The following is a 14,379-nucleotide window of genomic DNA, read 5'->3' on the forward strand; positions in this document are numbered from 1 at the left end:
GAAAAGCAAAAGGGAAAATCTTCATATTTCATCATACAGAGAGCACGAACAAATCTTGTTTCTCACAGGAGTTAGAGAAGTTATACACTTCTGAAAGCTGTGCAAACACAAATGAAGATTTCTTTTTACTCTGCCAGTAATAGATGAGCACAGCAGGAAATATGACATAAGAATATGAATGACAGTTAATGATACTGATAGTGTATTTTTGCTAATGCATCTGAACATCTCACAGAATTTTGAGTGAAGCGAAGCATTAGTAGATTTTGCAATGCCTACAGCTGTTACTGCAACCCTCAGTAAAGTTAAAGGAAGTAAGATTTCTAACAACTGATGCACCTTTAAGAATCAGAAGGTTGCACACAGTCTGTCTTGATGAAGAAAGAGAAGCACATCTTGAGATCACACTTGTGTCCGTTTGTAGCATCTTCTGTCTGTATTTCTCCATTCTGACTGAAAGAAATCTATTATTTTAATTTTTCTTTTCCTCCTCCTTCAGGTGTCGTGGAAGCCTCCTCTGATACAGAATGGTGAAATCCTTAAATATGAGATTCGCATGCCTGATCCACGAATTGTCATTACTGGGAATACTTCATCATCACTAAGTTATTTGGTGACTAATCTTGTACCCTATACAAACTACTCAGTCACTGTTATAGCTTGTTCTGGAGGTGATGGCTTTCTAGGAGGCTGCACAGAGAGTTTACCTACCAGTGTGACTACGCCTGCGACAGTTCCCCAGAGTGTTAGTCCATTGTCTGTAATTCCAATCAGTGAGTCCTTTATTACCATTTCTTGGCAACCACCACTGAAGCCTAATGGTCCTCATCTGAGGTAAGCTTTTAATTGCAACTGAAATGACAGTTTTCTTCTCCTTACCTAAATCTGACTCAGGAAATTCTGGGCAGTGTAAACTTCATGATGCAATGTCTTAATTTCTGAGCTTCTGAGGTTCATCTTTAGGGTTCAGTCAACAAGTGGGTGTATCTAGAAGCAGATAACAGCCTAAGCTTTGAATTGTTTTGAACTCATGAGACGTCAGGATTATTTAAAGCAAGTGTGGTGTCTGTACTGCGGCATTTACTTTGCAGAGCACATCTGGGAAAGATCTGGGTTTTCACGTAAGTGCTGTCTGAAGAGTCACAAGCAATAAGCACAGGATGTTTTCAAAGCCATAACTGGTTTGGGCTGTAGCATCAGCAACATTTTGGTGGTCAGTTCAAGCAATGCATTCCACCAACAAAATGACAAAAGTATGAGATATCTGTGAACATAAATATTTAACTTATCCAATATTCTCAATACTATGTGGGGGATATTCTGCATAAAAGGAAAATGACCATAGTACAGTCATGATGTGAAATAAGCTTCAAAACTTAACTGATTAAGAAATTGTGAATGAGAGAGTGCACGACAAAAATGGAAGTTAAAATGCTACAAGTTTGGTGGCAAAGCCAAAAATGGAAATGCTAGGAACTGCTGGGTATAGCCAGCTGGATTTCACCACAGGAACTAGAGAAAGGTGTCTCTTCTGAGATTTGTCTAGAATAATGAGATAGGTGACTTGAATCTGTTGATTACTGAGAGAGACAGTGAGTGTTTCTATACATTAAAAAAGTATTTATTTGAGTGCATGAAGATTTATAAAGACAAATATTTTTCTACGTACACAATAAAAAATGTCAAACAAGTCTTTATTTCTAGTGCTTTAACATATTGGGTAACATCATGCATGGAATTATATCTCTGCACACCATATGTTCGGGTTAGTAGCTCTTTTTGAGGTGCACTGATGGGTTCAATAATTATCATGTAAAGCCTTTTCAGTTGTGTATATTGTTACAGCACAGTAGCTTCACTCTATCTTCAGGCTTAATTAGGACATACTACAACTGAATGAAATTATGATTGCTCTACAGTAAAATCTGAAGGTTTTGAAAAGCTGTCTCTGCTTTTCTGGAGTTAACAGCATGACCATTTCACCATAGATTATTGAAGTAATTCAGTACAACCTACATCTGCAGACTTCATTTCCTTCATGATGTGCCATGCTGCCCTCAACAAGAACAACCACTGAAGCAGCTGCTCTTTACATCATGGTGAAGCAAGAAATCTGCAGCAAGCAGAGCAGCAGCAGCAGCTGCCAATAAGGGTGATTTACACATGATCACCATTCAGTGTTTTCTAAAAGATTGTGTTGTTTTTCATGACTTATCTATGTTGGGGAGAATATGCCAGGACTGTTCCAAATAAAACTGTAATGATCTATCTCCGGATTCTATTGACACTGATGAACCACCCACGTGGCAGTTGTTCTTTGGAAGTAGTCATCTGAATGTTTTGATAGAGTTGGAGTCTAATTAGTTTTTACTACTTGATTTCTGAGGTTATACTCCCAGCTTTTTCAGTAGGCATCACTAAGATCAGTGGCATTATGCTCATCTGTACCTGTCAAGGACTATTCCCCAGACTCATTGGTGATAGTGATTGGAAGTCGTGCACATGCATCCTAGCTGCCATGGAGCATAGGAAGTCTCTGTTCTCTTGTAAGAGAGCTTCTTAGATGATTTCTGGTTTGAAGCAATGCAAGATAACTATATGCAGCAAGTATTAAATACCCTTTTAATACTGGGTCTCAAATCCTGGAAGTTGTTGTTCAATATTTCCTTATGAAACTGGAGATGATTTTAACCTAAAACATATTTCAAATTCCACAAAGAGATGTCAAATTAGACATAAAGCCAGTGGTCAGAAAAGTCGTTGCAATGGGGTGGTGACCCACATAAAGGCATTCTGCAGAATGCTTAAATACAAAAGGAAATATTTTCACAAATAAGTGCTTAAAGTGAGAATCTTTAAGATATGCCTGAGTATTCACATCCTTTTGGCTGGAATTTAACAAAAGCACTTTTCCAAAATGGGGAACAGGGAAAAGATGATGCACAGCAGCTCAGCACTTTAGAGAATCAAGTTGACTGTTTAGCAAAGATATATATGTATATGACCCTACTTTGCTGGGCATCAGTGGAAACGCTATTGCAACTATGGTTGGATTAAAACCGCAGCTCACCATTAAAAGCAATTCCAGAGTGGTTCTGTTACTGTAGGAAGCGTTCAAAAGTCTGGTGCCTTCAAAAAAACCCATCAAACTGAAACAAAAAGTCTATCAAAAACCACCTGTGAAATGTAGTAAAGAATAATAATCCTAAAGATTTTGAACAACTCTATATAATTTTGCTTCATTTAGAGTAGTTTTCTCTGTGATCCATAGAATGATTAGGAAATGCAAAATATGTTATCCCCTTTTGTTTGTGTAGAGATGAAGTGATTCAATCTTTGATAAGTTCCATAAAAGTTTTGTGTAAAAGATGAGAAACAGTGTGTAATGTAAAGTGGGTGGAAGGCATATTGTCTGAATCAGGTAGTCTCACAGCTGACCTGATGAAAGATAGGCTTTAGCTGATGTGCTGTTTGGAACATAGACCTGAATGCAGCTTCAGATACCGATTAAAAGCAGGATGAAATAGTTTATTCTTTCAAGCTGACATCATGCATATCTACACAAATACGAAGGTGACTTGCTGAAGTCTGCAGATGGAACAATTAACTCATTCTCCCCGTTTGCCACCTGTATTTTACACTGGAGTTATTTGCAAACACACATTAAACAAAAATGCACACTTAAGTTGCAACTACTAGTAAAATAGTAATAGCAATGCTATATGTTTCCGCACATTTGCAAGAGAGAGACATTGTCATTTCATATTCTGTAGCAATCTGTGCATATCAGATGGCATTAGTCAAGTCTGTATGAGAAACTATTACTGGGCTATTTGGACTTCACAGCATTTCCATGAGTTTGAAATCTGTTAATCGTTAAATAAACTCATTCTTTCAAATAGAAGTACTTAATTTTCTATTTTCAAAGTAATTTTTATAATTAATTAGATGTTCTATATCATGCAACATTAAAAAGAATGTTTATCTCATAAAGTTTACAGCTGTAAAAACAAAATAATGTGTGGCTTTAAAAAAAAATACTGGATTTTTTTTTGTGTAATAACATTAGTTGAGATAATCCTGGTGTTCTGCTTGTCTTTTGTGTTAGATATGAGCTCCTGAGACGTAAAATCCAGCAACCACTTGCATCAAATCCCCCTGAAGATTTAAATCTGTGGCACAATATTTACTCAGGAACTCAGTGGTTTTATGAAGATAAGGGTCTTAGCAGGTGAGATTACAAAAACTATAAAAACAAATGCTGGCTTTTTGTATAGTGTATGTTTAATAGTTCAAAGTATTTCTTGTGTCCTTATGTAGTGAACATATTAATTATGTAATGAAATATTTTTTGTCATCATCTTTGGTGTATTAATCATTCTAGTACGCAGGGATTTATTATTAGTTTCTTATTCTTGATTCATATGCGGTTTTGCTCTGAAAAACAAACGAAAATATAGATGTGAAATTTTAGCATTGATATGCTCATGTAATCAAACCATTTAGATTCATGTGTACATATGCTAGATTTGTGTGTTGGCAAAATCATTGAATAACAGAATGAATGTTTGAGAAGTCCTAGGTGGGAAACATATGAAACTTAGTTCATTGTTTTTCTTACCTGCTTTAAAAATTCTAATTTACAATTGCATTAATATCTCCAAAGGCAAGAAGAGTATCTATCACACTCTCAGAAGATCTTATTTAAGGGCAGCTTTGTGTTAGCTTTGTTTTAGTTAAATGCACTGTGTTCAGAGCTAGGAAATAGAGGGTGGGTTCTGTTTTCCACTGTATTGCAGACCTAGCGTTTGATATAGAGCAAGGCATTTACTCTTGATCAACCTTAGTTTCCACACCTTGACATCAAGACTAGCTGCCTTAAGACAAGCAAACACACACATTAAGAACCTGTAATAGAAAATTTAACATGGATTCAGAGTCATTTTTTTGTAGGTAAAGTCATCATAAAACATTCATGCAAAGTTTAAGGCTGTGTGTGTTCTCTGGATGAATGTGTGGCTGGAGAGAAGATGCTGAAGAGAGACACAAGCCTTATTTTTCATGAAAAGCAAGTCCATGTATCAGCATTTATTTTAATTTGTGTCATGTTTTAAGCATGTTTCAGTATTGATAGTTTTTTTATTATATTCCCGACAGAAATCTATTTTCACAATTTTTTTTTTCAGATGGGCTTTTCATTTCTAGTAGTCTAAGCCAAACTTCTTTTGCTTTTTTTGTTGTAAATATGGATCAAAATGAATCTCAAATTCTCTGATCGCAAGGGTAGATTCCATTCGTCTTTGATTGCACCTGTGCTACAATGTCCAAGAGAATACGGCATGTTTGCAAACAACAGAAACTGCAGAGGAGAAAATAAGATATGTTGTGTTTATTGGCACTGTTCTACAATGCTTATCTTTACAGTTGGAGCTAGTGAGCACCCATTAGTTTCCTTTTTTCTTAGCGATACTGTTAAAGCTTAGCTCCTTTGAAAATCAGACTGGACAATTCTGTAATATAGTGTGCTATTGTAAAGCAGTAAAAGAGCAATAAATATGCTGTGGGACTGACTTTTTATTTTGTAAGGGTATCTCTAAATATTAGGCATTTTCTCTATGTTCCCTTATTGTGTTTGCAGACAGTGATTCTAAAGTACTGCAGCTTTAGTGAAAATTCGAACAGGATGATCCTGTGTTTCTGTAATTGCACAGTTTTGGGGGGGGCTTTTTATGATGGAATTAATTTTGAGATTAGGAAATCCCATTTAAAATACTTTAATACGCCATTTGATATGAAGAAGAAATTATGGAGAGAAAGTCACTTGATTTACATAATATATCTGAAGTATTTACTAAAACTGTGTAAATTGAATATATGCAGTTATGAAGAAAATTACTTTGTTAAATGAGTTTGCATTCCTAGGCACTTTTTTTTGGATGTTCTTGTAGTGGGAGATTCCTCGCTGTGTGGTGAATCACTTTCACAAATGAGACTCTGCAAGTTAAAATCTATGAGTGTCCCAAAAGAGACAAAAAAAGCCTCATTTGATTATATTCTGATCCAAATTTTGGCAGGTTGCCACTGCTGTAATTACATATTGAATTGAGCTATAATCTCTCAACACCTCAGAAGCTACAACTACAAAGAAGTGAAATAATGTGTTTTATTTTTGTTACCATGTTAATGGCGCTGAATTATTTCCAAAGAATACACACCTCTTATATAGTCTTCATTGGTGTAAACCATGCAGCTGCACTTGTTGTAGAGGAAGGGAAGAAGCAGCAAAACTTCAACACAGGCAGAATGTTTACAGCAAAAGTTTCCTACATCTACATTTTTTTGTTCCATTTAATTATTTTTAAAATGCCTTAGGTACACAACGTATGAGTACAAGCTCATAGTACACAACGAGGTAGGATATACATCAAGTGAAGAAGTGATGGCTACTACATTAGCGGGATTACCAGAGAAAGGAAATATCCTCTTTGCACGTGCTGTTAATCATACTGCTGTAGAAGTGGAATGGTCAAAACCAAGTAAGTGTGCTTAGTATTTATTCCAGTAACTACATGTTAACCTGCCATCACTTATGTTGGTCTGCCTTGCTTTCATAGGAGATATAGTCCTTGTCTTGATTTATAAGAGACCTAAGTGTCCTTGAATGGAGAGGAAAGGAATAGGAAAAAAATGTGCACATTTCGATATTTCTCAGTCGTATTTATATTTATTCTATGCTATTTATGTAGAATGAGAACAGTGAAGGGGAAGAAATAGTTAATTCAAACTTATGAGAAATTTGTAAAGTAGTAGTGCTCAAAATCCTGTTGTCATTGTGGTATTTTAAGTCTCTTTGTAGGAAAATTTACATATACATTTCTTCAGGATAAGAGGATCCCCTTTCTCCTTTTTGCTCTCTTTCTTAAAATGTATTTTGCCAATTTCTCTAGTTGGTTTGCTAATACAGCAGTGGGGAATTTCTTCATGACTTTAATGCAAATGATTTTATAAGGACTGGGTGCTGAATTGCAACAAATGTAGTATCTTTACTTTATAATTGCATGCCTGAAGTAAGCATGCTTATAAAAACTGACAAATGTAATAGATCTGAAGCAGCTCACTGAAGTTTCATTACCTTAGTAATCTAAACCCCTGACCTTCTAGATGTAGGTAATGCAATCTGGTTTTATTTTCATTCATACCTTAGAAATCTCCTCCATGTATGTTGATGAATGCAAAGGTTAAACACCAAGACAGGGCAATTCATTATTTGAAAATGTTCTAATATTTTATTACTTTCATGTTGCAATAAGCATATTAACTATTTTGTTTATGCATGTTTCATTTCTTCATAATATTAGTTTTCAGATAATTTTCTTGTTTTCTTGGGAACTTGGGAGTCCATTATGTAAGTTGCTGTGCTGTCTTTCTTTTTCTGGAAAACCTGCAGACGGTTTCTGACTTCTAAGAACTGAAAACTTGTATCCATCCCACTTAAAAATAACATATCACAAAACTGCATGTTATTAAATCTGAAAATATGCTTTTGGCTTTTATCAATGTTCTCTCTCAGTGGTATAGCATGTCATCTAAAGTAATATGTCTTGTTGTTTAAAGTTTTTGTCATAATTATTCCTTTCATCTTGATGCCTTCTGGAAAAGCAATTGCATTTGATCAGATCTGAGCTGAAACTGTTTGACAAAGGACAGATAAGATAACAGACTATGTCTGGGTTACTATAATGGAGAATCAAGGCTTGCCTGGAATCCTTGTTTATTCACTTGCTCCGACTAGTGAATATCCTTATCCCTCCCCGTGTATCAAGAAAAACATACTGTTCTTTTTCTTCCTTTCACTAGGAAAGCTAGTGCTGGGCAAAACACCTTTTAGGAAGAAATGATGGCTATAAACTGGAGAGGGGAAGATTTAGAGCAGACATAAGGAGGAATTTCTTCACTGTGAGGGTGGTGAGGCACTGGCACAGGTTGCCTAGGGAAGCTGTGGATGCCCCATCCCTGGAGGTGTTCAAGGCCAGCTTGGATGGGGCCTGGCCTAGTGGGACGTGTCCCTGCCCATGGCATGGGGGTTGGAACTAAATGATCTTCAAGGTCTCTTCCAACACAAACTATTCTATGATTCTATGAAATAGGAAGAGTTGTTCTTTTCCTCTGTAAATGCAATGCTCTTGTGTGTTTTACAGGTCTACATATAGATGCTTGTTCTAAAATAGTAACATATAGATTTTTATTTTCATCATGGTCAAAAATCCATCTGTTTAAAGTTTAATGTAACTATAATTTAAGACTTAGGCACTTGCCCCTTATTCAGGCCTAGAGGATTAACAGAGGAATTCAAGACTTTTTGAGTGGGGTGACAGGGTGTTGTTTGAGGGGAAGAAGCAAAAAAGGAAAAAATTGTTGAGGTTTCCATCTTAACATTGTGCCATAGAGCATTCTGATTTGCACTCTTCCTTCTATCAGGGTAAACCCCACCCTTTCACAAGGGCAAGCTGCAATGTCCATGCGCCACTGCTAGCAGTGTCTCTCACCTATTGTTTACTTCACGTATTCCATTGTCATCATGGGGATATCTACAGAAAGAAAGCTTTTTCCGCTATTAGATAGACTGATGAACTAACAATTTTTACAAGTTTGGAAGAGCGGACTACATCTCTGCTTATAAGGGTGAAATTAAAGGTACTTGATGATGTCTTTGCTTTTTGTAAAATCTACATAAAACTTGTTTGTCTCTTCACAATACATGTTCTTGTAAGAAACCTGATGACTGAATATTTTGTAGTTGATCTCCCAGTTTCTTTCCTTTCTTTGCTTAGCACTGGAAGATTTGCAAGGAGATGTTGCATATTACACCCTCTTCATGAATTCTACTGATGACAGAAGATCTCTGAGGATGCAGGCTGATGTAAACTCTATAGTCATAGGTGATTTGCAGCCCAACACAGAGTATCAGATGTTTTGTCAAGTTTTTAATGGAGCCCACAGCATCAACAGTGAAGTTGTGTATGTGACTACCTCAGATGGAGGTTGGTTAGCAGTGAATGTGGCTTGGCTTAAAATCTGAGAATGAAATTGATTGATTTTTGTTAGGGTTGAGATCAGTCATCCTTCCATTATAAAATTTCCGGTATAAAAGGAAAAAGGGCTAAAACGCTGAAATGCTTAAGTGCTGGTTGTCATCGTGTGGTAGATCAATAAATGGTCCCACTGAGACAGAAGCAAAAGCCCTAATAGCAGATATTAACCCAGTTTGTTCTCATCTTCTCCTGCATACTCCCATTTCTGTGCACTAAGTTTGGAACTAAGTTCATATCAATAAATGGTGGAATTTAGAAACAATTAATGGATGTTTTAAAAGATTTGCTCTGTGAAGCGATGTGCTTTTGACATGACAGTCATACACAGGGCTTTTCCTGAGTCACCAGAAACTCTAGGTACAAGTTCAGCCTCTGAGAATATTCTTTATGAGTCATTTCTATGCCAGTGGGCAAATGTGAAGGGGGAGGCAGGGGTATAAAATAAAAAAAATAATTGTGAATCTGCGATGTGTTTAGAATGGTCTTTCTAATCTTTTTGCTTTATAAAGTCTCATTATAAACATTATAATATCATTACCTCTGAAGCAAGTGTTCCAGGTCATTAGCAAAGCACTTTAAGTGAGGATTCCATTTCCTTTCTGATGCCAAAGGTCAGCACCTTTTGTTTATAAAAATAGAGTTGATCACAAGGGCAATTTTTTAACTGGCAAAGATGGGTTCTTATGATAAAAATAGGACTTTGTATGGTTATTTTTGACGTGCTTAGATAATTACGTAATTTAACGCTAAGAAAGGAGTTGGTGGGTTTTTTTTAAAGCAAGTGTTAGTCTTCATCATTACCTATAGTAATCAACATTCAAAACCATTTACATAATGACAGTATTGCGTATTGCTTTATATTGCTTCAGCTATGAGGCTGATAACATCACGTTCCACCAGACATAAAGTGTTTTGGTCTCAGGTTTTGCTTTAAAAGCAAAGTACTCTATTTTTCTCTTTTTGGGGGTAAGAATTAGGATTGGGGGAAACAGAAGAATAATGTTTGTAGGTTGGCAGTGCAGATGGGTGAATAATTTATCATCATATCTCACTGGCCACATACTACTGGTGATTGACGCTGTGCTGCTGATATAAAGCATTTTACCATCAGCTCTCATGGTTTCTAACTGAGAGTATAATAAGCCAATTTACAGAAGACTACAGACTGTGATAACTTCATCAGAGGAAAGCAGATAAGCAGTGAACCCTTTGCTAAAACTAAATACTAATCTGCATTTGGTTAAACAAGTGCTATTGCAGAGACAGCTGGAGTTTATTCAGTTTCTTCCTTTATTTCTAGAGCCTGAGGGCATGTTCCCTCCAGAGGTTGTCATCATCAACAGTACAGCTGTACGTGTCATCTGGACATCGCCTTCAAACCCAAATGGTGTTGTCACAAAGTACTCTATCTATGTAAATAATAAGCAGTACAAGACTGGAATGAATGAGCCGGGGTCCTTTCTTTTATCAGATTTGTCTCCGTTCACTGTGTATGACATACAGGTTAGCATATCTTTTCTGGGCTTTGTAATATATTTTAATTTTACAAAAAATATTTCCAAGCAGAATGTTGTTTCATGGATTTCTTTACATACATGGACATGTATTTGCAGTGATGCTTGTGTGTATATACATACAAAGCATAGATTTATTTTTAGCATATTTTATAACTGTGTTCACTTATCATAATACAAATTTCCATCATCTTTTTTCAAAGCATCAAAACTCCATTTACTTTCCCCTAAATGCTCTGTGCTACAACATTAGCAAAGCCTCAACATATATTACAAAGAGGCAAAGATTCTACTCCTACTCATTAAGAGAAAATTGCAATTGTTTTAGAAACATTAGGCATGCATAATATATCACCACAGATAAATAACGATATTGCATTTGTCATCCTTTTATCATTTGTCTCCTTATCCTTCTGAGGAGGAAGCATAGCTGATCTCTGAAATCATAGTAGTACTTCTTATACTTTTAATCAGAACAATATTTTTTCTTTGCTTTTCCCTTTCTCTATCTCTATCTTTGCCTCTTTATTCATATATGTAATGAAAGGCAAAATACTGTATGCAGATTAAAAAAATCTTTTGATCCTTAGCTTGTATTAAAGAAAAGAAGCTTGACACTTAATTGTAACTATACCTGTCTATTTTGTTCAGGTTTAGCTTGCATCATATATGAGAAGGACTTAGCAGTACCATGTACGCTTCATTTTGAAAATTTGCATCTAGCCACTACATGCCATAAATAAACATCGCGGACAGGCATACCATAAGAGATTTCTGTGTTCCAGCCCCTCTGAAACAGCAAACCTCCATCCATGAATACACATATGACTTTCTGAATGCTGCTTGGAAACACATTTGTCTTTTCTCAATAACAATGCAAATTCAGTGTACTGCCTCACTTATAGACCTTCTATATTAATTTACCATAGCCACCTTCTGTTGTTTGAGAAGTTAATTATTCCTCTCTTCTGCTTTTCTAGTCTTTATATGGGTCTTAGAGTTGCATCAATGTGATAGGTAAAACCAAAATAAGCTGATTTTAATTTTTTTTGTTTTGATTCATTTTCTTCTTGTCCTGGAAACAATGTTATCCTGGATGCATGTGCATCTCACTGGTAGCCTTACTGCATTATCTTTTGGGGGTTGTGCTCTTTTATTTTAAGTAACTTCTCTGTTGATGATACGGAGTCAAGGTTACCATCCTTCACTAGCTATTTCACTTTGCCTCTGCTTGGTTTAATCCCAAGAATCGAAGGAATACGTTTTTGTCTCTGCGAGTTTTTTTTCATAATAAAGTGGTTTATTCCTATTTGGAATTTTCACTTTTAATTTGCCAGAATAGACATGAAGGAATAGAAAATATTAAGGAAAAATAATCGTTATTTTTATGTGAGAATATATGGTAAGTGTAGAAAATTTTTTCAAGGCTTCAAATAGAAGTACATTTTTTTTAGCATTGTGTAACAGATTCTAAATATATATACAGAAAAACAATTTAACTGCAGCTCTGTAGGTTAGTATTTTATTTGAGAAAGGCAATTAGTGCCAGAGGGCTGCCTGTACCCTTTTTTTGACAATGGTATGAGAAGATGTGATACTGCATAGTATATTTCTCACAGATATATTTATCTCAAAGCTGCAGTATTTTCTGGCTGTGTGGAATCTGTTAAATAGAGAAGAATAAAATTTTGGGTGAAGAGAGAAGTTTAATCAGGTAACAGAGCTGAATAATTTCTGCAACTGAGTATGTGAAACTTGTGTTCTTCTTCATCAGATTGAAGCCTGCACCATGTATGCCTGTGTGCGAAGCAATGGGACCCAGATTACAACTGTGGAAGATGAGCCAAAGCAGCTGTCAGCACCCATTATTCACATAATTGACTCAAGGTATTATTAGCATAGGTGGCTTTCATATATCAGAACGATTTGTGGCTGAAATGGGAACCAGAATGTAAGGTTGTCTTCTCTCGATTGAATAAGGTGCACAAAAGAAATCAGTATACACTTTGAAAATCCTTTTCTTCATTATTTTTACTGTTGGAGTTTTTGGCCAAAACAACAGTAGTTTGTTTGTGCATACCCATTCGAGTATCACTGTGCTGTGATAATAAATAAAGCATAAGTGGAAGTAGTTAAGAGAAGTGTAGAGGAATGAAAACTATCACATTTTGCTGTCAGTTAAGAAGAGGAAGATTAATGTTTAGGGAACAATGCGATGCTGATAATGGAAACTTAGAATAATTGTGTGTAAAAAAGAGTCAGCCATCACAACAGTAAGAATTAGTAAGCTATCTTAAAAGACATGCATATCTCTGTCTCCTTGAACCACTGTTTGCAATCTGCCTACCCACTACCTCCACAGACATGGGCAAACTTCTCAATTTTAAAGGGAGCTTCAGATTTGCAGTCCTTAGAAGCAGCCGGATAATATAATAATATATACATTGATTCTTTGGGAGTTAATATCTTCCAAAGACAGACTAAACTTAGTAACGCATTTGTCTGATATAAATAAAACAGCCTCCTGTGTGTATGTTGTTGTTCATGTGATTTTGTTACACTTCTGGTGGAGTATGCTCATTAACAGTGTTTCTTTTACAGAAAGAAAAAAAAATCTTTATTTTAAATAACAAAAATCTAACACTTGAGCCTTCAGAAATGGTCAGCAAAATGGCCATCTCTTAAGGATTTTTATTTACTGTTCATGATTTCTGTATTTTCCTTGAATTCAATATTTGTCTCTGTATGAGTGAAATTAAGCTTGCTATTCTTCTGTCATACATACAGATACAGTCCAAGCTTGTTTGATGATAAGAACTCAATTCAGGATCTCATCTTTTGCCCTTGGCTTTAACTTATGCATGCCTTTGTCTGTATTGTCTGTACTGCAAACACTTATGCATGTTTCTGCTATTGTATATAGACTAAAAATGTCATAACACATGAATGCAAAAAGATCAAAAATGCCTTCCTACTTTATAATCTGCTCAGCCAGAAACAGACTCTGTTTCTACACTGCCTTTTCCTACATGTCATATTATCATCAGCTGTTCTTATATCCCAAAAGAATACTAACTACTGATCGATTGCCCGGACATGTCTGGCCGTGGCCTACACGTGCCCCGGGTAGTTCATTTATTTGCCACGGTGGATTTGCTAGAGTGGAATTTAATCAATAGCTAATTCATTAATTCTAGTCCTCGAGTATGTAGGGATTGTGCAGTATAAAAATGACTGGCTGGCTTCAGCTTTGATTGAAATATGACAAACACTACAGCTGACAGCTTCAGCAGGTGCTCGGCTGAATATGAATTTTGCTTATTTATCCACCATAAAAGAAAAAGCTTGGGCAAAAACCCCTGCGTGTGTAGACAAGAGGACATTTTAATACAAATCTGTCATCAGACAGATAAGAAAGGCATTTCTAGAGTACAGGCTCATGGGATACCTGAGATATAGTATGGACTGCAGCTTATTGTCTTTAATTGGAATCATGGCGGTTTGCCCTCTTCTGAATCAGTTTGGGGGGCTGTATTATTGATGAGAATGCTGTAGGATAATGTCTTTCTAGCATTCACAAATAATTGTTTTAAAATTTGCCTCAAGGTGCTACATGACATAAATTATAATTTCACTCACCAACTTCTTAGAAGTCTCTCTGATAGCAGCTCCATCCACACTGTTCTAATGAAGGCTATACCACTGGAGCCATTATAAATACCTTACTTTTCCACCCCTTACAGTTAATAACTCAGCTTCAGGCTTAAACTTGG

The 14,379-nt window shown here is 36.0% G+C and overlaps 1 protein-coding gene across 1 annotated transcript in view; it reads left to right on the plus strand.

Annotated features, from left to right (window-relative positions):
- Window positions 1-14,379, plus strand: part of LOC138718342 (usherin-like) — a 220,836-nt gene that overhangs the window by 99,294 nt on the left and 107,163 nt on the right. The window contains exons 13-18 of the mRNA XM_069852767.1: window positions 500-834; window positions 4,109-4,231; window positions 6,373-6,536; window positions 8,832-9,041; window positions 10,393-10,595; window positions 12,381-12,493. Of these exons, the coding sequence (XP_069708868.1) occupies window positions 500-834; window positions 4,109-4,231; window positions 6,373-6,536; window positions 8,832-9,041; window positions 10,393-10,595; window positions 12,381-12,493 (1,148 nt within the window). The remainder of the gene's footprint in view (window positions 1-499; window positions 835-4,108; window positions 4,232-6,372; window positions 6,537-8,831; window positions 9,042-10,392; window positions 10,596-12,380; window positions 12,494-14,379) is intronic.

The sequence above is a fragment of the Phaenicophaeus curvirostris genome, chromosome 2, assembly GCF_032191515.1.
Source record: "Phaenicophaeus curvirostris isolate KB17595 chromosome 2, BPBGC_Pcur_1.0, whole genome shotgun sequence".
NCBI classification, from domain to species: domain Eukaryota; kingdom Metazoa; phylum Chordata; class Aves; order Cuculiformes; family Cuculidae; genus Phaenicophaeus; species Phaenicophaeus curvirostris.